The following is a 23,806-nucleotide window of genomic DNA, read 5'->3' on the forward strand; positions in this document are numbered from 1 at the left end:
AAAATCAGTTAACTTTTTTTTTCGGTGGCCCTAATCCTCCTCGTAGAAGTGAAATACTAATATCAGAAGATTTCTAAAAGTTTCGCAGAGGCCCTTCTTAAAAATATGACATCTATGGGAAATTTGCCGTGTCCGTGTTTACAAAGAGCTCCTGAACGCAGCAGCTGTCACGTGACACTGGCTCGCCTGTAGTTGGTGATGTGACACTGCTCATGCTAGCACTCGTTAGCTAAGTTTGTTGACTTTCGCAATATCTCGCCCCTCCGGACTGTTTGGGGGAAATCTAGCAAAAATGGACAATAGCGGGAAAGAGAAGGAAGCCGCGGCGTTAATAGCGGAGGCAGAGAAGAAGATGAAGTCTTCTCAGTCGTTTTTCGGCTCGTTGTTTGGGTGAGTGTTGACAGTTAGCCTATGAGGGCCAACTATGCGGAAGGTGATTAGCTGCACAGTTAGCATCACATCTGAAGGCAAAACATTAAACGTTACCGCAGCTGTCAGTAATATAATGTTAAGTCAGCGTGTTTAACGCGACGGGTTTTTAATTAATGTTTAAAATGAACTTTCTCAGACAGAAACTGAACATGGAAACGGCGGCTTGTAATATTTTATTTTTGCCACTGACAACAGCAACATAAACTGTTGGGAGCCCATTTATTCGCAGCATTGGATACAGTAGTGTATTTTTGATTGCTTAAATGTGACCTAAAGGACGTTTACTGTATACAATTTAACATGTACGGACACTTTATTTAACGTAGCGCCCCCTAACGGTAAAGTCTTTCTCTGCACGTCACATGCAAGTCACATTTGATCACAGTAACAAACTAAAAAATGTTATATTAATTTTTTCAGAAATTATTGAAGGCTCACAAACCCTCCTAATTTTTTTTTTTAGTTGTTATTTAACGTAGTAAAACCAGCTGGTTCCAATATTGCAGATGCAATAAAAAAAAAAAATGGTTTGCCATATACCCATAAAAAAGCAACCAATAAAAAAATGATCGCACTGAACAAAACCTAACATCTAACAACCATGAAGATTAAAGACTTCAATTAATCTTAAAGCATGAGGCAGGGTGCATCCTAGTTAAAGGAGCAGGTAGAAAAAAGCTAACAAAACAGGCAGCCACACACACATCCTGCACATCACACAGGAAGCTGGTGTACCCAGAAAAAACCTCCACATGCACAGGGAGAATTTGCAAACTCCAAGCTACAGAGAGGCAAAAGTCCGCCATCGTTGCTGCATTGCAACAGCAAAGTCATCATTCTGTGTTTCAGCTGATCCTTTTACTCTCAGCACCATGATTGCACGTTGCTGGAGTTTAACTGTTTGTTTTTGCTGCTGTCGCCTGTAGTCAAACTGTGTCAGATCTTTAAAAAAAAAAAAAACATTTCCCGAAGATACTGGTGCTATATGATACTATTCATCATACCAAGTTGTCTGTCGTATGAAGGACCAAATTCTTCTTTTAGTTCAGGCACTGGTTGATACTTTCATGGTCAACGGTCAGAGTTAAAGTGTTTTTTATAAATGCATCATTTCAAAAACAGTTTTGGATTTTTAAAGAATGACCATGTTGTTTTAAGACTCACCAAAAATATGACTGATAAGGTCAGTCATAAGGTTGCCTTTATGATGGTCCCTTTGAAGCAAAATATAAGACAAATAAAACATATAACTCAAAACTTACACAGTATTATGAATTTACTGCAGTTTCACAAATTGCTATTTTACATGTGTGTCTTTTGCATGAGGCTATTTAGAAAAATTGTTGATGATGTTTTTTTAATAGAGTTGTCACGATACTAAACTTTTCAACTCGATACCGATACTAAGTAAAATATTCGATACTCGATGTCATTTTCAATACCACAAGGATAAAAACGACTCCAAAATTCAACAGAAATTTTTTCATTAATAAACAAAATACAATAAATAGATAAATACAATAAACAATATTCCTTCCTTGGCTATGCTTTACACACATAACAATGACACTAGCCAAACCAGTTATAAAACAAAAATAATTCTCAGCAGCTGCACCTGTTACAGTAAAAAGTCTGAAACCGAAAAGTGCACAGAATTATTCAATCACACAGTGTTCAGAAAGTGCATTTTCCTCTAATCTGCGCATAAAATGAATGAATGTTTAGGTGCCACTGGTTGTAGCACTGTATCGATACTTTTGAAAATGAGTATTGTATCCGGATACAACTTTTCAGTATCGATACTTTTGACAACACTATTTTTTAATAGTAAATTTTAAAGATTTTTTAGCAGGATAGAAGGAATAAAAGAACAATCCCACTGAGGGCATCTAAATCTTTCAGGTCCTCTTTCCCTCTTTTAGTCATTTCGGCCTTTGTTGTTGATGGTACGTTAGTATTTGATCAAATAAGAAAGTTTTAAGGATAAACTTGTTCAATCCAAAGTGCAGATTCTCATCAGCTGCAGCACATTTTTGTTAATTTTGTTTAATTTGTCTTTTTATTAAAAAGAAACAAGAAAGCGACAAAAGGAATCCATATCAACCGGGAAACAAGAGATGTATTTTCAAAATGCTTCCGCTGCAAGACACTTAGTTTTTTTTTTATTATTATTATTAGTATTGCTATTTTGTTGTAAAACATGTAATAAAAAAACAACTGTAGGAAGCCACAATCACATATAGATCCGTATTCCTTAAAAACAAACTGACATTTTTCAGATCTGTCTGGGGACGACTGAAGTCCTTTGGCTAATTCTGCTGCGTTTGCAGCAATGCTATTAATGTACACATCCCTGTCAAATACATAGATAAATTCAATGAAATTAAACTCAAGAGACTTTTTATAGAAGAGATGTTAACAGCAAAATATTATCCGGGTAATTAAACGTAACTAAGATGGACAGGATTCTGGTGCTGACAATATAATTTGTCCATCCATGTCATCATGTTTGTGCTGTTTTCCAGGAGTTCCTCCAAGTTGGAGGAGGCCTGTGACATGTATGTCAGAGCAGCCAACATGTACAAGATGGCCAAGAACTGGTGTGGTAAGAGAAGCATCAACATCATTTTTTCTTTTCCACAATGTTTTTCATGATCCCCCCCTTTAACGTGCCACTGTTTCCTCTCAGCTGCAGGAAATGCATTCTCCAAAGCTGCTCATCTTCACCTGCAAATGCAGAGCAAACACGATGCAGCAACGAACCTGATAGATGCTGGAAACGCGTTCAAAAAAGCCGATCCACAAGGTGAGTCTTGGTTATGTGATACAGGATGAGTGGCTCCTGGAGACTGCACTGAACTTTACAAACCGTGAAGGAGCATTGGTTTGAAAATATTGTGCATTATTTTTTATAATACAGAGCATCACTTCAAAGAAAGCAAAGCAGGTCTCTCCACACTTCTGCTGTGGATAATGTTAATTATTTAAGCTGGTTTGTTCATAGCATTTTGAAGTTCATGGGTGGAATGAATGTGTCTGGCTTTTTAGATTGCCTTCTGGGGGAGTTCTGTAGGAGTGGGTGACCATCTGTTTTTGAATGTAGGGTGGGTTTTGATTGTTATGACCCAAAGCTTTATTTCTCCAGTAAATGTTAGAATAGATCTTTTGAGGGTTTTCAATTTTCACTGCCTTCTAAGTAATCGGGTCTTGGATTTATAATAGAATATAGCTGCTGGATAAAAGCACCAGTTTATATAAGCTGCAGTACCATTTTTCACCATCAGGTGGCAGGCAAACCAAGGAGGTATTTTCCTTTGTAGCAGCTCTGAATATTGTGATGTTACACATTTCTAAATGCTGTGATTGTTTTTACTTTGAGCTTACAAGAAAGTTGCCATCAGAAAGGAAGTTTTACTTATGATGTGTTACTATAAGAAACTTTGCTGCCATGTATTTTTTCATCCCCATGAGTAGTTGTACTAAATACATAAACTTCATGGAGCTTCAGTCACGACCAACTTTAAAGTTGATTTTCTCCTCTTAGAGGAGGAATTCAACATGAAAGTTTTATTAAAACATGATTTTTTAATAAAACATGTTTGTAAATTGGAGGTATTAGTTGACAACACCGCTACTTACTGTCAGAACAATATAAGAAATAGAAATATCTTTTATTGTCCAACTGTGGGGGTGTTCAGGTCTAGTAGTGGAGGATAAATAAAAAAGGTTGGAAACAGCAAAATAAAGGTAAAGAAAAAAGACAACAGAGTTTATAAATCTATAAGTGATGGTTATCTGAGTGAGATTATTTAAAAAAACAAAACAGCTATACATATCTCTGCATAAAAAAAACAATATTTGAATAATCGAAAAGTATACTAAAACATCAAGGATGTAAACATTTATGGTTTGTTCGGAGGAGGGATGGTTATAAACTAAAGTATAACTGCTAAGAGGAAGGATACGTAATAATTCAGCTTTGTGCACCCAGGGTGCAGAAGTCCGTCACTAAAGGGACTTCTAGCTCTGCAGCAGCTTTATATTTGGATAAATATGTTATGTAAATAAGATATATAAAGATTTATGTTGTCCAGCTGTGATGTCATTTATGCCTATTGTTCTGTCTACCACCACCTGCGCCGAGTCAAGGTAGCACAGTAAAAACTACATTATAAAAATGGCGGCCTCCACCACAGTCAAAATTACTGGCAAAATCAATACATTTCAGCATATCAATGTTTTTTTTTTGTCCCCTTACCCTAGACTTTTCTGGGGATGAATATTAACCGTAAAGAGATTGATAAACTACTGTAATTCAAAATGTTTGTACTATAGCTACATATTATGTGAAAAAAAACTTGTCATTACAGTATCAGTGTAGAATATCTATACAGCAAAGTACTGTTTGAAGTGCAGTTATAGTAAGCTAATATAGTGCCATAAAAATGCATTACGTGTGTTAATATAATATTTAATCAGTTGCACAGGGTCTGGGAGCAGCACATAATACTAAAGGTTACAAGGTGATAGAAGAACACATTGGAAAGAGAGGGGAAAAAACAGCTCTTTAAAATTATATTTTATTTTTAAATGAAACTATAAATTACACTATTTTATGCTTCATACTTCAAGCATTAAGCAGTGAATGTTCTGAAATATTAATTTACTGCATACATTTATTTTATTTTTATCTGTGTCTTTTGCTCTTTTTTAATAATTTGAAAATAAACTAACAAACAAAACTAAAAAAAGATTCATGGTTGATAAAAGTAAGTAATGAAGATGCATTCTAGGTCTCTTATTGTTTGAGAATAATGAACTAAAACATCTTCCTCAAAATAATTTCAGAATGATTTTTCTTGTTATTCCTCTGCTTTAATTTCTCTTTCTTAATACTTCCTCTCTCAACAGAGGCCATCAACTGCTTAAACCGAGCTATCGAAATTTACACCGATATGGTGAGTTTTTCTACTCCAAGTGTCTTCTTTTATTATTAACTTAGGGTTAACATCAAATTATTACATCTGAATTTCTTTTGTTTCCCGTGTGTGTTTTCAGGGTCGTTTCACCATCGCAGCAAAACATCACATCACCATTGCAGAGATATATGAGACGGAGTTGGTGGACATCGACAAGGTCAGGTTAAAATCAAGCAAACAGAACTTTAGGTTTTAGTTCTAATTCTGCTTATTTTATTGATGAAAATATTTAATTTACAGGCCATTGCTCATTATGAACAAGCTGCAGATTATTATAAAGGTGAAGAATCCACCAGGTGAATATTTTAAATAAGCTACATGTTTTTTATTTTTTTATTTCTAAACATTTTTCTACATATTACTCAATATTTGTTCTTAATGAATGTGTTCTTTTTTCCTTTTTTTAAATATTTTTGGTTTTATTTAACAAGACGATTGCTGATTTTTCTTTGTTCAGCTCAGCAAACAAGTGCCTTTTGAAAGTTGCGACCTATGCAGCTCAGCTGGAGCAGTATCAAAAGGCTATAGAGATCTATGAACAGGTGAGATGATGAACAGTAACAGCTAACCTAGTGAACTAAGTGCCGCAGAATAAGTTTTAACTCTGGTTTTCAGGTGGGAACATATGCAATGGACAGTACGCTGCTGAAATACAGTGCCAAGGATCACTTCTTCAAGGCGGCGCTGTGTCACTTTTGTGTAGACATGCTAAATGCAAAGGTGAGTATAGTTACGGAGAATCTGTCTACCATGTAGCCACCATTTCCTGAGCCTCTGATATAACTTCCTCCCTGTTATCCACTCAGCTTGCCATGCAGAAGTATGAAGAAATGTTCCCAGCATTTTCAGACTCCAGAGAGTGCAAGCTGTTGAAGGTAGGCTTTACTCCTTTTTTCTTTGTGTATAAATCGTTCCCAGCGTGTATTTCTATGCTTTTAGAAAATGCATGTTGGTCAAAACCAGGTAAAATGGAGCCCGAAGGGAATTCATTTGTTTCCATCACATTGGATAAAGTTAAAGAAGTATAACTACTCCAGCGCAGTAGTTGGACTCCAACTTTTGAAATTATGTTTAGATGCTAGGATGGGTTGAATGCAGAGAACTAATTTCCCAACTGGGATTAATAAAAGAAAAATAGCATTATTATTAATATAGAAACATCTGACTGACGACTTTCCAGACATAACTTCTCTTACACTGAATCACTTGCAGATGAACATTACGAACCTGCTGCCCACGCCTGTGCTGCTTTACGCTACGGGCTGACTTTTGGTCAGCTTTAGCAAATATTTAACTTGTTCAGAGGAAAACGGTTACCTCTGCTTGGCTTTAGAACCTCGCTGCTTCCTTATTGACAACAATAAACAGATTCTCCTCTTGAAAATCTTGCATGCAAGTTTCCTTTTTTCGCGAAGCACTTCCCGTTAGACCAGCAATCATTAGGTGACATAATCCAAAGGCATTTTTGCCCTTGATCATACTTGGTGAAATTGCTTTTAGAGCTATTAAATCTGCGCAACTTGTAAAGATAATTCATCAAATTTCATTTTTGGAACATTGAAGAATTAAAGCTTTGTTTTGTTTTTCTTGAAGGTTTTAGAAGAAAAAAGGTATTAAAGTACTTGCAAAAAAATCTAGAATAGAATAGACAAGAATAGAAAACCCCTTTATTGTCCCACAATGGGGAAATTCTGGTGTTGCGGCAGCAAAAAGATTATAGAAAAAATGTTCACACAAATGTGGACATTAGAAAAAATTTATAACAATAACATAATAGTGAAGAGTTAAAAGACTAAAAAAAAAAATACTGTTCTGTAAAATGTTTTAACAATATAAAAACTGAGCATATGGAGAATAAAAAAAAAATACACAGCTGTGGACATTTTTACAGTAATGGATATTTGAAAATAGCAGCGACATTAGAGATGTGCTAAATGATAGCAGCGTGTTATCAACTAAGATAGAAACTTTGAATATGTGCATCTCTATATGTTTTCTTAATTCTTGAATATCATGTTTGAAAAAAAAAAAATAAAGACAAATAGGGATTTAGTTTTCCATCAGATAACAAAAAGAGTTACCTTAATATTAATAGAAATTCCTGCATTGAAGCCATTCAGGCCCAAAGAGCCACAGGTAGCAAACATCTCTGTTAGAGAAAATCAGATGCAGTATAACACCATAGACAGACATTAATGTTTTAATGTGTCTGTTGTTTTAGGATGAGCTTCAGATGGCCATTCACTGATATCTCACCAGGATCCTAACATGGAGTTCACATTTTTTGGTTCATCTTACAAAGTTGCAGATGGTTTGAGGATTCATACTTTATTACCCACAAAGGGAAATTCAGTTTCGGGAATCTAGTTTTTTAATGCAGTCGGGTTTTTAATGTCTTGGTACTTTATTTGGTCTGTGATGTCATCAAACGGATGATAAATATAAAGCAGGCCGAGTGGTTATAATGACCTCACTTTGTTAGAGTCCTTAACTCCATAATTCTGTCATTAGGAAAATAAACTCAGTATAATGGTGGTTTGAATGAAGGAGAAAGTCAAAGCGAGTTAAGGGGAGGGTTGGGATGCGAAGGGTGCATGTTCTCCTTTGACACAATCTTTTTTTAATTTCAGTTTGCTGCTGTGTCATATTTTTTAGTTCTACTCAAACCATTTTCTAAATCGGCTAAAAATTCAGCCGTCTGTCAACGCTTTAAATGTCACACAAACACACCTCATCAGTCAAGGAAAATCTGCCTCGGTTACCCAATAGGCTTCAGAGCCAAAACACAAAAGAAAACATTGTCACCGCAGAAAGAACGTGTTTTTTCTGGATCATCAAGAATTTCAAGGTAAGAGGTGAAGCTGCAAGGAAAAAATGACTCAGAAGATTCCAGCAGGAACCAAGGTCACCTCTGATCCAGGATTGTTTTAGGGTCATATAATAATGATAATAATAATTAATAAAGTAATTGAACTTTATTGATCTCGCAAGGGAGAAATTCAATTCTGCATCTTCACCCATCCGCTTGGGGAGCAGTGGGCTGCCACCATGCAGCGCCTGGGGAGCAATCAGGGATTAAGGGTCTAACCACTAAGCCACCAGTGCAGTTTCCTGGAGGAAGAAGAGGACAATGAAGGACACACAGCAGTGGACCTGTGTTATTTTCCCTTATAAATCCTTCTTTTAAATATTTGGAAGATTAAAAACAACAGTTTTTCCAGAAAAAATAAGCTGAATGGGAAAATTTGTTCTATTTTGTGCCAACAGAGAAGCTTCCTGACACATTTTCCTGGAAATAATTCCTGGAATAAAGAGGTTTAATCCAAGTTCAGAGGACTTCAACATGAGCGCTGCTGGCTCCTGTCTGTTTAACTAAAGCACCAGTCCCATTCCTGAAGAAACTTTTCTCTCCAACTTTACTGCTTAACATTAAACAGTAGAGAAAAAAATCTGTTTGTTATTAAGAGAAGGCTGATATCTACACTAGAATTAAAATCTGCTGTAATCAGATGCAATTAATTTAAGCCTGAAGTTACTGATGCAGTTTTATTAAGTCCGTATTTCAATTATTTTGTCCCAACAGAAACTTCTAGATGCATATGAAGAACAGAACGTGGAAGCCTACACTGATGCGGTGAGTAAACAGCCTGCAGTGTGTTGCTCCTAGCAACAACATTTGATAAAATCTACAGTAAGAGGTGTGGAAACATTGCAAAGTAGCAATAAACGTGTGTTCTGAGGTTGTTGAACCATATAAATGTTTTATTAATCAGCCACCAAAATTGGAATGATTAAAAGCACTGAGGATGTGCAATTAGGTCTAAATATTAATGGACAAACAGCAGATTTATCTGCTCTGAAACTCTGGGTGTGTGTCTGCTGGAAGGCATTGCAGTCACGCCAAAGAACTTTCCTATACTGTATGACAACAGCTTGCCGTAGAATATGGTTTATTCAGACTGTTTGTGAAAATACATTCAGGGTGAAACAGAAGTCCTTAATTTAATCCCAGTCTTCCAAGAAAAATAGTTATTTTTAAGTGGACTTATACTTTTATTCAACTGTCCTAATCCTCCTCTGTAGAAAAGTACTATAGATGCATTTCTGAGGATTTTGGAGCCATAATCCGTCACAAAAGAACCTAGAACAACATTTAGAGAGCTGCCGACTAACCTTATGCAAGCTTAGTGTTAAATGTGTAAACATGGCGTCCATAATAGAAATCCAAGTACAAAATCAGTATTGACAGGAACAGGAACACAAGTGCCTCATATTAGCTGAAACACAATGATCTTCAAGATAAGGAACATTTCCTGAGGTCTGATATGATCAATAGTGTTTCAGCTGTTTTTCAGAAGGGGAAAAAAACAATCAAAATGGTGGCAGTGAGATAGTTTAAAAATGCCTGGGTGATATCAAAAGATAAACAAAGAAAAAAATTGTTGGTATTTGCTAAAGGCGACTCAACCAGTTTTTAGGCGCCATGGGAATTACTGTCACATCGGGTTGGCCTGTTGGTCTGGATGCCATCGTTCAAACTATGAATGAGCTCATCAGTTGACAGTTTGTATTTACTCAGAATAATTAGTCATAGATTTAATGATCTATATAAATATTTAACTGTAATTGAAATGGATAATTTCATTAACCAACATAATCATAGAACTAGTTCATAAACGCTCTAAAATGACTGACTAGAATGAACAAAAGCATCATGAACGTTTCGGATTTCACTTCCTCATGCATCCCATGTTTGTTTCCTAACAAAAACAGCGTGGGCTCAACAAGGATCCTTTGTTTTCATCAACATATGTGATTATTTGTTTTTCTGGGAATATTTCCAGGTGAAGGAGTTCGACACCATCTCCCGTTTGGACCAGTGGCTCACCACCATGCTCCTACGCATCAAGAAGACCATACAGGACGACGAGAGCGACCTCCGCTGATTCAACTCCTAGCCTCCAGCAAACAGCTTACATCCTCATTTTTGCCTTCAAGCTGGCTCTCGTGTTCCCGCTGCATTCATCATTTTATGATCTGTTGTACTCTGTTTTCTGCTGTTCCGCTATATGTCTTTGTTGCCTTTTATTTCCCTTAGAAAAGTCTTTATATCATTCGTATGAACACTATCTCCCTGAGTGCTCCTTTGCACCCAGTGAATCAGTTATACACTTACTTTGTAACAGGTGTCGGCCTGGTTCTGGTCCGAATATTCACAATTGGGATGCAATACCGAATGATGATAATACCAGCACACTTGTATGATAAAGATTTAATTTTATTTTCACTGTGATGGATGAGAGAATGATAACTAGGCTAACAGTTTGATTCATTTGTCCAGAATAAACTAAAGGAACTGAAATGCGTTGCCTGCCTGAACCTGTAACATTTGGATGTTTTCATTGTTGAATGGAGCGCCGCAGGTCCTCTTTAGGCACGTCTAATTAGAAAGGATCTGATTGAAGAGTCCGAGGTTTTTCCCACAGTAATTAAACCCTCCTCTGCCTTAAGCTGCTCTCAGGTTGTGAACGGCAGGATTTGGCTAGAATTCAGTAGTGATTATGCTTTGTAGAATGATTAGCAGTGAAGTGCATATATGTTTCCTGATAAGATAAAAGAAAACAAGCAGTGATCTTTGAAGTCATGGTTTGGAACGACTCGTGGATTTAGTAAGCAGTTTTCTACCGTGTAAGAATGGTTTTACTTTTGTTTTTTAACACGTTTGTAACCAGGCTGATAAGAATCTGTTTTTATGGCCTGCTGGAGGTGCAATACATTTAAAAGAAGAAAAAAAAAAAGCTTTATAGATCCGGACACTGTGCTGCCGTCTCCTCCTGATGATCCTGTGAAACATTTGGTCTTAAAAAGCTTGTCTGTTTCCTGTTAAATAAACCTGAGTGTACCTGCAGCAGTGTTGTGGGCGTGGTTTCAACCTAAAGCTTATTCTGCACCGGCTCAACTGGCTTTCATTTTACGATAAGGTGGAAGAAGGTGCAGCATCAGTGGTTAAACTGGAAATATGAGCTGGGCAAAACCCTATGTCGAGGAACAGACCACGATCACAGGGAGAACTAATTTGGTTCTTTTCTGTACCGGTGGCTTCATGTGTCTCGTAAGTAGCCGTCTTTTTTTTTTTTTTTTAGATATTTCTTTTAGAATTTGTTTCATTTCACAGCCAATAAGTCTTTGTGATGATTTGGCTGTAGAATTTATAGTAAATCAGATATTTTTTAAGTTCTGAGGAGAACAGGTAATGTTCCAACGTTTTTCACTGCTGCAGGCAGGTACTTTGGGATTTCTATCTGCAGTTCCTCTGTGTTCTGTTGGTTTGTTTCTAATTAGCCACCAGAGAGCTGTTTTCTTTCTTCCCCCCAGAGGTTATTTAGGGTCTTAAACAACCAGTAACATAAGTAGATGGTTAATGCTTTACTGCACTAAAAGTTTACAGTTAAAGCTCTGCAAATATATACATTTTCTTTAAAGAAAAGCATGTCTGGACATGTAGGGTTGAACATTTCTCAATCTTAGCTAATTTTAATGTACATTTTCAGTTATATGATAAAGAATGTGTACAATTTATAATCTTAAAGTTACCTATAAGGCTTTCCCTTTTGAATCTACTAGATCTAGACTGACTAGTTTCTTTTAAATAACCTGTTTGCTTTTCTGCTAGCATGAAGCCAAGTTAAATGTTTCATCCAGGTAATATTTTACCTCTTCAGCAGTGGTGATTCTAGAACAAATTAACCTGGAGAACAAAAGAAAAAAATAAAACAGGGAAATAGTTTATCATATAGTACAGCTAAGGTTGTCAACCCCTGATAATAACCAATCCTGTTTAAATGAAGCTACAGTCTAAAGGGACACACCTTCATTTCAAATATACTGCAAAGGTGAAAGATAAAACTGGTTATAGGGGTCAACAAATTCAAGCCTCTTCTGACATTGAAGGAATATACCTTAACAACCAGAGTTAGAAATCCAAACACAGTGGCTGACCTGCTACTATAACTGGTGGATTCATGAAATACTGATCATGAGTATTTCCCAATCAATAAATTGCCAGTTTCTTTATGTTTTTAAACTCAATAACAAACAGCTAAATGTTCAGTAATGGTTAGTTTTAGTAAAGGATCTGAGCGCAATCAGCCATTGTTTTAACAGTTGTGGCACATTTGATTCATCCACACAGGTTCATGAGCATAAAGCCCTTTTTTGTTGTAGATTCTAAAATAAATGTAGAGATATTAGCTGCTTGTTAATAGGAGTCTGAAGATGGTTATATTTATGTTTATACCTTCTCTTCACATCCAGGTTCCCTGATTTGATGCAGGACTTTTCTGTTCTGCAGGAGCATCCAGACTATCACCTCCTGGCACCCAACCTGTGATCTAGAACCCCCCCCTAAAGCTTTGTTTAAATTCCCTGAACTAATGAGGTGTAATAAAATCTTCTATACCATGGCTCTTGCCGTTACATTTCTGCTCTTCTTTTACCTAACGGTAAATCTAGAGATGACCAATACCAACCAGGTGATAAACTCCTCAAAGCAGCTGTACTTCACATCTGCCCCTCTGAACATTCACATTACCGTGGCTTCTGACGACCTGATGAAGCTCATCCCTCAGGACACCGCGTACTGGAACCGTCTGTTCTACTCTGCAGTGAAGGATTTGAACGCCAGCAACTCTTCGAGAAAAGAGCACCCCTGGTCTGTCTGCAGGGAAGAGAATCAGGACCTGCTGCGACTAAACATCCATGACTTTCACTCCTATCCGGGGCTGATTCAGACATTCCTGATGGGCATGAACTGCAGAGCTCCTCCGATCTTGATCAATCAGCCCGCCAAGTGCAGCAACCACACCTACCTGCTGTTCGCCATCAAGTCCTCCCCAGCGAATTTTGAGAGGAGGCAAGCGGTGCGGGAGACATGGGGGCGAGAGGGGGTGTATATGAACGGACGGAGGGTCCGTTTGGTGTTCTTCCTTGGCAACCAACCTCCTGATGACCCCGACGTTGGCACATTGCTGTCATTTGAGGCCAAACACTTTAAAGACATCGTGCAGTGGGACTTCCAGGAGTCCCTCCTGAACTTGACTCTCAAGATGGACATGTTCCTCCAGTGGACTGTGAGAAACTGTCCCCAGGTGTCCTTTGTCTTCAGTGGGGATGATGATGTTTTTGTCAACACCGATGGGCTGATCAATTACCTGGTATCTCTAGACGCCTCTAAAGCATCTCGCCTGTACACTGGACACGTCCTGACCACAGCTAGTCCCCTCAGGGACCCTAGAAGCAAATACTACATCCCTCTGTCCTTCTTCAGCGGCCCCTACCCCGCCTACGCTGGTGGAGGTGGGTTTGTGATCTCAGGTGACTTGATGCCGTCTCTTTCTTTCGTCTCAAAGTTGTTTCCTCTGTTCCCCATCGATGACGTGTATATGGGCCTGTGCATGAAAGCTCTGGGAGTTGTCGCAGAGGGGAATGAAAGGTTTCAGACCTTTGATGTTAGGAAAGAAGATCGTGAGAACATATGCGTACACAAAGGCAATCTTCTGATCCACCAGCGCTCCCCGAGGGAGATCGAGAGAATGTGGAAGGGCATCCACCATCCAAAGCTGACGTGTTGAACTGATGGGTAAAGAGCAACGAGGCCTGCATGGAAACGTTCAGTTTCCAGCCAAAGAGGATTCTGAGTTTCAACAGATTGAATAACCAGTTGCCGTTTTTGCTGATGAACTGCATAGCTAATTTCTAGCAAAGCTGAATACACATCTTTTCTAACCCTGCCTATTTTTGTTGTAATTTTTAATAATAATAAAAAAAATGAACACAACCAATGTTCTACAGTTTATTTTCACCAAACATGTTTAGCTCAGAAGCAAAACAGTACAGGTTGTAACAGCATCTCAACAAACGAACAAAGACTACAGATTGATCTGAGGAATCCAGATGACCTGATTCAAACTCGAGGAAACCGCTCTATGGTAAAGCACAAAGGCATCCCGTTTTATTTGCATTTTTATTTGAATGATTCCGACTTGTCTGAATAAAAAGGAAAAAGAAAAAACATGTAATGGAAGCATCGGATATTGGTGAATGTGGCTTTTACCTCTACTGTAAGGCACCGAAAACCATTAGACATAGTTGAAAAGCCTGTGAAATAACACATCAACGTGTATAAAAGCTACGTTCAGTCCTCACACACCACCTTTGTTCCCTTCAACATTGCCACAGCAGTGGTTACTTTTCATACAGGTCGAGGGGGTAGTGCTCTTTATACTGCTGGATGTGCCTGAAGAGGGATTCCCTCTGCTTGCTCAGGCTGGGGATCATTTCCTGGTAGACGTCGGTGAACAGCAGCTCCGGGTTGGGCTTCAGGCGCCTCTCGGCTCTCTCGAAAGCCTCCATCACGGTTTTGCGAGACTGTTTCCTCCAGCTGCGCTCGTCATCCTCGCTCCACCAGCTGCGCGCCGTCATGTAGTGCCTCAGCCGTGAGATGGGGTGGTCCTGCTTGTCCCAGTAGTTCACCTCGTCTACAGAGCGGTAGGCCGAGCTGTCATCACTTGTGCTGTGGTGCCCGATTCTGAGGGGAGTCCACAATTACGTTTTAGGTTCGCCCTTTTTTACATTTGAAAGTAAAAGTAGTTTCTTCAAACAAATGACGTGAGGATCTTTCCTCCCCAAGAATTTGGTATTCAAATCCAACTTCCCTTCCTTGGTTAATCAGCATACCCTTGAACGTTTAACTAGCTTGCTACTAAATGGCAACTCATGGGCTGCCCAATCTAAAAAACTGAACATCCATATAAAACTGATTTTACTGTATATAGATTGTAGGTAATGTAGTGTGAAGACCTGAAAAGGGGCTATATAGGTACAGGCCATTTTGAGTTGTACATACAGTTGATATAATTATCAGTATAAGTGTGCACACTATCTAAATCAGAAGGATTTAGAGTGCTTTTGAAACAATCCTAGAGTTTGCATCAATTTTGTTAGTTATTAGTGATCTACATGGTGCTTTGAGGATAATTGTGCCATTTTCCTCCATTCTAGGAGTTTTATATTTAGATTAGGGCTGGGCGATAAACCGGTTTTTTACTGTTACCGTCATTCACTACGATAACGAGCAACTTTTTTTCCCGGTAAATAATTCTGCCATTTTTCCTGTGTGCGAGGGTGGCTGGTATTTCCTTCCCCTTTAAGATGTGGCAGCAGGTGTCTAATCGATCCAGTCAGAACCGATCCAGTCAGAAGCGTAAGCAAAGAGAATGGCGGATGAGCCCAGTGAAGAAGCGTCTAACACAGCAGTAAGCAAAATTACTTCGGTTAATCCTGTGGAGCCGAGCGAGAGCAGAGATGAAGCTGAGCACGTTGTCAGAGTTAAGCGGGCTACAGACAAGTTTTTATTGAGGGTGTGCGAGTTTAAACAATGCACATTGTTCTCAGTGCATACTCAGTTCAATGGCAATAAAATTACGCCATAGGTGTTGAGCAAAAGAACCGGAAATGCAAAGTTTGTCTGAAAACTGTTGGTACTGCATATCCAACCTTCATCACCTATAGAAAAGCCGACGTGCAAAAGGCTCCATTACCTTTGCACAAAAACGTTTGCAAGAGAGTTAAAATTTTTCTCCTGTTCAATGAGACATTGTTGAAAGTTTAAACCTGAATAGTTAAAAGATTTTAATATGTAATTACATAAAATATTTAAAGTGATTTATTCAATAAATAAATTATAAATAGACCAGTTGCATTTCCTGCACATGCCTTCATTTCTGATAGAAGAGTCGGTGCATTCACGTTATCGAGGTAAAGCAGCTCAATTTATCAGGATATTGATTTGAGGTCATATCGCCCAGCCCTAATTTAGATATATAAAAAAAATTATTTTCTCTAAATCAATAGAAAAAGACACATTTTTCTTGCTAATATTCAGACAGAAGTTCTGGAGGAAAAAGGGGGTTTTCAAAAGCATTTTGACAAAAAAGGAACACAGAAAAAAGGATGTCAGATGCCTGCAACAACAACGACCTTATCAGGAAACCTGATAAGGTCGTTCCTAAATACATTTGCATGGATCAGATCATTATCCACCCATCAACTAACCTTACAATATAAGTATCCTTTGTCTTAATCCTGCGCCTTATTTGGAGCCTTAGAGGCTTCATCTAGTAAATCTTTCTAAAGAAACTTCAGAGGTCATTTGAAACCACAACTATCTAAGGAGGGAACCTATTAAAACTTTAGAGGAAAAAGTAATTAATGTAAAAAAAAAAAAAAAAAAACCTTTAAGGGTTTCTCCTTTAGAGGAATTTGCTATTCAGATCCAGCAACGTTTGTGTCCGTCAGCGACACACCTTAAAATGTAGAATGACCCAGTTTCATTAGCCTGCCCTCTAAAAAAATCTTATAGTTAAATTTGAGGTTAACATTACAGTCTCTCACAATAACTCGTCACACATATTTATAGCATATATTTTACTACAAATTTTCATGAAGCAACACTGGAGAAATGCCACATTGATTTAAAGGAAGGCAGCCAGCGTAAAGCTTGTATAATGAGGTCAACCCTCAAACCTGATCCCATTAGCCATTTTACCCTCACTGGTGTCTCAGGACTAATTAGTGTTAACGGGTCTCAGGTGTGTTAGCATTGATCCTTTGGGCACAGTTTGGACATGTTTGCTTCGGAGAGTCCAATAATGGCTGCCTTTAGTTATTTTGAAGGATCAACCTATTTTATTTAGATACAATCATTCATTAGATTATCTTTAATTTGCAAATACCTTTCTGCAGTTCTATTAACTTTTTTTTTTGTCCATTCTTGTGCAAAGACAAGAGTTTGACTATGATTTCATCTTGGGATGAAACAATGAATTGTTATTAATAGATTATTGAAATAATCATTAACTACAGTCATGGCCTAAAGTATTGAGAATGACACAAATATTATATTTTCACATGATCTGCTGCCCTCTGGTTTTCATGTGTGTATGTCAGGTGGAGTCATCACATACAGAAATACAATTGCAATCATATTATGAGTAACCAAAGCTTTTAATGACAGAATGAGTTAATGCAGCAAGTCAATATTTTTTTCAATATTTTGGGAGATTTATTTGGTTTAACTCATCTTTTTAATCCTTAATATGTTGCTAATCCAAGTCTTATATTTTTGTCCTTCACACCTCAGTTTCCGTACAAACAGATGCTGCTAATCGTTAAACTCTAATAACAACAGAAGCTGTGATCGTTTACTGAATAAAAACACATTACATGGGCTGGGTTTGGAAAAAGCCCATATGCTGCTCTGCATGTGGGTACTAACCTGTAGGTCATCGCCTCAATGAGGAAAGGTTGATTTTCAGCCACAGCCCTGCGCCGTGCTTCCTTTGTAGCGTTGTATACGGCAAACACGTCGTTCCCATCAACGCGAATGGACAGCATCCCATAACCAGGACCACGAGCAGCTGTTGGAGCGAATCAAAGGTGAGACCGAACTATTCAGACCTTCCATCGCTGTCAGCAGGAACCCCCCTCTGCCTCACCAATGCCGTCTCCTCTGTACTGCTCGTTGGTCGGCGTAGAGATCGCGTAGCCATTGTTGCGACAGAAGAATATCATAGGACACTCCAGAGTGGCTGAGAAGTTGAATCCGGCGTGTGCGTCCCCTTCGCTGGCTGCTCCCTCTCCGAAGTAACAGATCACAGCACGGTTCATGTTCTCCCGTTTCAGTGCGTATGCAGCTCCAACCGCTGAGAAAAAAAATAGCAGCATGAGTATAATCTGAAAGTCTTTTTTTTTTCCTTTTGGTCACAGTAGCGTCTTCCTTAATTAAAGTGGTCAAATGGAGACATGCAGTCTCACCCTGAGGAATCTGGGTGGCCAAAGGAGATGAGATGGTGACAAAATTCAGATCCTTGGAGCCATAGTGAACCGGCATCTGCCGGCCCTTCCCCAGGTCATCGGCGTTAGCATAACACTGGGCCATGAAGAGATCCAGAGGGAAACCGCGGTACATCAGCACTCCTGTTAAGGGCACAGGAAAACGCATATTAAGACATTTATGCCAATCAGGCTTTTTACAGGACCATGCCTGCTGTTTAGGAAGTGGCAGATAATTTAATTCTGCCATTTGATTAAATTCTGTGTATTAAAGGATGGATGGCAGACGGGACTCACACCCCTATGACAGACCAACATAAGGTAGGGCACATTTATTGAGTAAAGGTATAAGGATGGGGGTGTACTGGTGTAAAAATATAGGAAAAGATTAATGTTTAAAAATATCACAGTTATGGCTAATCTATGGTAGATTATATGCTACTATTTCAATGTTGAAATTTTGCCTGCATTTGTATTGAAACCTTTCAGCCATCCATAGAGACTGGAGTATTTTCTTCTCCAATCAGAGGCTACGTTCACACCGCAGCCTGAAGTGACCCAAATCCGATTTTTTGGCCCCTATGCAACCTGGATCTGATCTTTTCATAGCAGTCTAAACAACATAGATCTGATTTTTTCCAATAGACTCAGGCCGCTTGGCTATGTGGTCCTGAATCCGATACGAATCTGATCTTTTCAAATGAGATCTGTGTCTGAACAGCCAGGTCGCATTAATCCGACCTGAATGTCATTAATACCCGACAGTGGTCACTCTTCTGCTTCTTGCTACACAGAAGTGGCAAGAAAACCAATAAAAATGGTGAACGATAATGTGGAGAGCAGTATTTCTGTTTAACCATCATGGAAAGATGAGTTTTTAGGGTTGGGAAAGATCGCTAGATGTTCTCCAGCACTACCATCCATGTTTACATCCGTAAACACAGAGCACGCTTGCTTGTGACGTCATTGCATCCTCTATTGCGCAAGCGGGACACTTAGGTTGTATGAATGCAGTTCACACAGGAGATCACATACAAGTTGCATATATTCTGAAATGTGAAGGGCAACGCAAAACAATCTGTCATTGATGACCCTAATGCTGCCCACTTGGACTTTCTCACTAGCAGGGCAGAAAAAAACATTCAAATTCATTTTCTAAATTAGTTGGAAAAGAAACATATTTGAGGTATAAAAATATTTTTTATTTTACATTTTTTTATCAATTAATTACACCTTAGACTATATTAAAATTAAAACAATGTAAATGTTTCTGTGAATCTGTCTGAAGGAGGAGGGTTGTTTGTTATACTTTGGCTGTCCTTGTATAAAATACATTTATTTTAAAGAAAAGTTTTTAAAATATTTATTTCCTGAAATCAGTTATTAAAAAGTGTATTTTTCCCCTTGTTTTAAGATTGGCTTTTGGGATGTTTGCCATGTTTCATAATTTGGGATGTTCAAAAGGAGTTCTTGAAAGAAAAACTTTAAAACCTTACCGTTTCATTTTGGGTCTGGATATGTGCACTTTTCAGAGAACCGAAGGTTTCTGCTTAGTTTTATAAACAAAGCAAATTCTAAGCTTAATACCCTCATTTAGAAATAAAAATAAAAGCTGTAAAATTAAATTGATTTACAAAGTCTTGCAACACTGTCTAAAAGGTATTGCAACCTTCACAGGGATTGTGTCGATTGCAGAAGTTGAATTCCTTTTTTCCAACTTATACGGTCACAAATCTGTCCCATGTAATCATACATAAACATTACAGGCAATTAGCAGACAGATTAAATAAGAGCTGATAATCGTAGAATGTTCTTTCACCTGCTGTTAGAAAGGTTAGAGACTGAATACTAAAGCACTATGAGAAAACCTTCACCAGCCATAAACAAAGGCCGAACCTTACCAGCTTCTCTGTATTGACCAAACACTATATCGTTAGACTCCAGAGCTGCAGCGCTGCCAATGTGTGTGCCCTCTTCTCCATAATTGGTCATGTAGAAGGAGATTCGGCCCTGAAACAAACAATCACCTCTATTTACATCGTATTTCATCCATTCTGAAATTAAACCATGGAGCATAAACTGAAAACCAAACCTGTCGCTGAGACTCGTAGAGAATCCGGTCCATTGTGTTCAGCAGCGTCATCTTCTGATAGAAGTTTAAAACTGTTTCCTTGGAGAGCTAAACAGGAAAAAACAAAACAAAAAAAACCCTGTAGTTCGAACAAAAAAGCACCTCAGGTAGGCTCTAATAAAGACTAATATTGGTAGGCCGGCTTTACCTGAGGGTCTTCTGAGGGGTTGATTATCTTGCCTTGCCGGTCCATCACTCTGTACACTGGGATCCCAGAAATAACATTGGGCTGAATGAATTCAAGATTGTCCACAAACTCTGCTGAGGCTCCAGGAAACTGTGGCTTTTCCAGAGAAGAGTCAAAGGGCTGCTGCTGGTGCATGGTCTGAAGGCATTAGAGCAAGTATATTATCCACAAGATGTCAGACTACTCAACTCTCACCAATAACACTGAAGAACTGAGCTACACTTGTGACACTTTTATTCACTGCTGTTGCATTACATGACTTTTTTGATGTAGGTTATCAATACTTGTAAATAAGCAAGTCAAATGGTTTTACACATCCTAAGCATTTCAGTGCATTTTTGACTGGTGAATAAATAAACCAATAAATCAAAACTAAGAAAACGACCATTCAGACTCTTACTTTGAAAAAAAAAAAAAAGTTTCATAAAGCATCCAGATTTAATAGATCGGTTTAGTTTATTAATCCAAATGAACAGAGCCCTAGCCCCCCCTTCCTGAAGGAGGTCAACATCTCACAGTACAATCAACAAACTGCACATCCCATCATATTTCACAATGTTCAAGGTTAGCTGTTGCCCTCAAGGTGGCGCCACATGTCAATTTAAAACAAAACAGACCTCTCCAAAGTTTTCTTTCCCAAATCAAAGCCATTCTCTGATCTTCCCAACTGATGCATGCTAAACTGCTGAAATATGAACCATAATTATACGAAAACACTGCAATATAACACAACAATGCTGTGCTATCAATAATAGCTGGTCCAAAAAGCAGGATATAATTAAATACACTTCTACTAAATGTTTTTTTTTTTTTTTGCCCAAGTAGATTTGTTCTCTGTATTTGGTTGCAAGTCTTTTCCTGCATATCTTACATGCAAGCTTGATAAGGAAGACCTGAAAGGTGAATTTATCAATACAGCTATAGAAAGAAAAAGTTAAGATTTCAAGATTTATGTAGAGGAACTTTGAACTATTGCTCAATGATCACATAAATTACAAGCTCGTCATATTGAGTAAAACTAACAATTATTACATTTAACACTGTTCTGTGAGATTAAAAAAAGAGCACACGCTGATATCATAATGATGACAGAATTCAGTCATTCAGTTTAAAATACTGGGCAAAGGGTGCATCTAAAAATGTCAGGATAGTATCTCTAGAGAACTATAGTTGGGCACTTCTGCTGTAAAACATTTGTAGATTCTCTGAAGCAAAAGAAGGAAGAGACACAAGAGTCAACAATCTAAACCCCAGCACACCTGAAGGCTGCTTCTCTCTATTCCACTTGTGCAGAAAGTTGTGGAATACAAACCCATTGAGAGAATATCCTACAGGATGCATACACACACTGCTGTGAAATCTAAATATGAATGTACAATAACCTGTCTTAAGCAACATAATTTTTACAACAACTGTAACCATTAAAAGTGCAAAGACAAAAAGCCTGGAATAAAATAGTAACACAATGATCATTTATGAATTTTGAATAGATCTAAACTGAACTTTTAAATATGAAATTGACGAAGCAGTAAGTAAATCTTATCCTTTGATTACTTTCATTTCCTGTCCTAAATTACTGTGCTGTTTAAATCAGAAGCACACAAGCACGTCAAAGTTAATTAAAGTTCATAAAGTGCATTAGTACTGGAATGTGGCCCTTTCCTGTAGGTGTTCTGAAATTGCTGGTAAGCATTCTGGTTTAAGTCCTTACGCCCCTTTGTTTGACCAATAGCAAGGAAGCTAGCCAAAACTTTAGCTGGTCGGCTAACTCAACAGCTAGCTTGAAGAAGCAAAAAAGAAATGCAACATAGCTCTCAAAAATGACGTCTTTTTAATACATAAACACATTTTTAAATGTAATCAGTCGTCACATGTCTACTTTATAGAAATAAATATGCATGTCTCAGAGGCGACGCTAAGAGCTACCTGGGTTATCGCGAGAACTCCAGACAAATAAAACGTTACTGTTGATTCCTGACCCAGGCCTCCTCCAGTAACCTCTGCGGGAAACAAATGACTAAAACGACTTTATACTTCAATTCGGTTTCACGTGATGCAGTTAAAACTTACAGTGAGTCTGAAGGACCTGCGCTGCAGAAGCCTCAGTGAATTCAGTGCTGCCCTTTGACGAACAGCATGAAAACAAAGTCCAGACATTCTGCTCACACTGCTGACAGCTGCCATCCGGACTGTTTGAGATGATTGTTTAGAGTCCCAAAGATAGCAAAACTCCTCTTGTTTGACTTGAAGCAGTCCTATACAGCTCCCATCCGCACAGTGATGCCAACCCCTCAGTAACAAAATTCGCTATTGGCTGTCCCAAAAGGCGCTAGAGGACGTCATCGCCTTCTTTTTATTTTTTCTTCTTCTTCTTATGTTTTTCTTATTGGCGGTTGCCAACCACCTTAAGTTGCATTTACCACCACCTACCAGACTGGAGTGTGGCTATCAATGATTTCAGAGGGAAGTTATTAATTCATACCTCAATAGGCTGAACGAACCTGCATATTATCTATCAATCAAAATCTATACAAACGTACATGCATGCATATACACACTTATATTCTTTATTTAAATACGATGAAATAATCCAGTGTTTTTTAAAATCTTATTAACTGTTAATTTCTAGCAGAATTAGATTTCCTAGGTTTATCATTGAAAATCCAATTTTTTCTCTATTTAGTGATGACTTTAAATGCTGATGTTCTTGTGAATACTTATTACATTCCATTAATACATGTTCCACTGTTTCTATCTGATTACAGTGATAACAAGTCCCTGTGTCATGTTTCCCTGTTCTGAAAAGAGAGCTATTAAGTCCAGCATGACCAACATCATCGCCTAATATGCATATTTCAGGTCATACAGCTGCAGGAACTCCGATTGTTTTGTTATTTTGGGCTTTCTGTCAAAGCAGTGTGCATAGATATGAGGATAGCTTGAAGGAAAAACTTGCAAATATATTAAGTGTTTTATATAAACGTTTACAGAAGCATGTCAAGTTTAAAATACATACAATTAAGCCATTTGGATCCACACACCATATCAATTGGAATAAATCCAACATTCAGTGTTTGCCATCGGGAACAATAAAAAAGGAGTAGTGCAAAGACAGGCAGACACGAGGAGCAGAGGGGGAGAGAAGGAGGCTGTGGAGTGAAAATGCAGTTATTTTATTGTATGTGA

General features: G+C 38.1%; 3 protein-coding genes across 3 annotated transcripts; 2 read left to right on the forward strand and 1 right to left on the reverse strand.

Moving 5' to 3' along the window:
* Positions 1-173: 173 nt before the first annotated feature.
* napa (NSF attachment protein alpha) lies at positions 174-11,259 on the forward strand. The gene is made up of 11 exons (XM_015384178.1): positions 174-390; positions 2,958-3,037; positions 3,122-3,238; positions 5,344-5,390; positions 5,491-5,568; positions 5,652-5,707; positions 5,869-5,953; positions 6,027-6,131; positions 6,218-6,286; positions 8,995-9,045; positions 10,256-11,259. The coding sequence occupies exons 1-11, from the start codon at positions 293-295 to the stop codon at positions 10,355-10,357; spliced, it is 888 nt and encodes a 295-aa protein (XP_015239664.1). The 5' UTR covers positions 174-292; the 3' UTR covers positions 10,358-11,259.
* Positions 11,260-11,374: 115 nt separating this feature from the next.
* Positions 11,375-14,570, forward strand: LOC107090654 (N-acetyllactosaminide beta-1,3-N-acetylglucosaminyltransferase 2-like). Its single transcript, XM_015384177.1, has 2 exons — positions 11,375-11,523; positions 12,726-14,570. The coding sequence occupies exon 2, from the start codon at positions 12,845-12,847 to the stop codon at positions 14,039-14,041; it is 1,197 nt and encodes a 398-aa protein (XP_015239663.1). The 5' UTR covers positions 11,375-11,523; positions 12,726-12,844; the 3' UTR covers positions 14,042-14,570.
* Positions 14,249-22,892, reverse strand: bckdha (branched chain keto acid dehydrogenase E1, alpha polypeptide). The gene is made up of 8 exons (XM_015384175.1): positions 22,691-22,892; positions 20,582-20,758; positions 20,395-20,481; positions 20,204-20,312; positions 18,285-18,446; positions 17,966-18,172; positions 17,746-17,887; positions 14,249-14,997 (listed from the first exon to the last, which is right to left on the reverse strand). The coding sequence occupies exons 1-8, from the start codon at positions 22,802-22,804 to the stop codon at positions 14,655-14,657; spliced, it is 1,341 nt and encodes a 446-aa protein (XP_015239661.1). The 5' UTR covers positions 22,805-22,892; the 3' UTR covers positions 14,249-14,654.
* Between the last annotated feature and the right edge of the window lie 914 nt (positions 22,893-23,806).

Source organism: Cyprinodon variegatus, unplaced genomic scaffold (assembly GCF_000732505.1).
Source record: "Cyprinodon variegatus isolate N-32 unplaced genomic scaffold, C_variegatus-1.0 Scaffold306, whole genome shotgun sequence".
Lineage (NCBI taxonomy): Eukaryota > Metazoa > Chordata > Actinopteri > Cyprinodontiformes > Cyprinodontidae > Cyprinodon > Cyprinodon variegatus.

Excerpts from the sequence above, each read along its gene's own strand:
- napa (XM_015384178.1), top strand. The coding sequence starts at position 293 with ATGGACAATAGCGGGAAAGAGAAGGAAGCCGCGGCGTTAATAGCGGAG. Across the intron at positions 5,391-5,490 it reads TCGAAATTTACACCGATATG|GGTCGTTTCACCATCGCAGC; the intron begins GTGAGTTTTTCT and ends GTGTGTTTTCAG. Across the intron at positions 9,046-10,255 it reads TGGAAGCCTACACTGATGCG|GTGAAGGAGTTCGACACCAT; the intron begins GTGAGTAAACAG and ends GAATATTTCCAG.
- LOC107090654 (XM_015384177.1), top strand. The coding sequence starts at position 12,845 with ATGAGGTGTAATAAAATCTTCTATACCATGGCTCTTGCCGTTACATTT.
- bckdha (XM_015384175.1), bottom strand. The coding sequence starts at position 22,804 with ATGGCAGCTGTCAGCAGTGTGAGCAGAATGTCTGGACTTTGTTTTCAT. Across the intron at positions 18,173-18,284 it reads GGCCACCCAGATTCCTCAGG|CGGTTGGAGCTGCATACGCA; the intron begins GTGAGACTGCAT and ends TTTTTTTCTCAG. Across the intron at positions 17,888-17,965 it reads GTACAGAGGAGACGGCATTG|CTGCTCGTGGTCCTGGTTAT; the intron begins GTGAGGCAGAGG and ends TCGCTCCAACAG.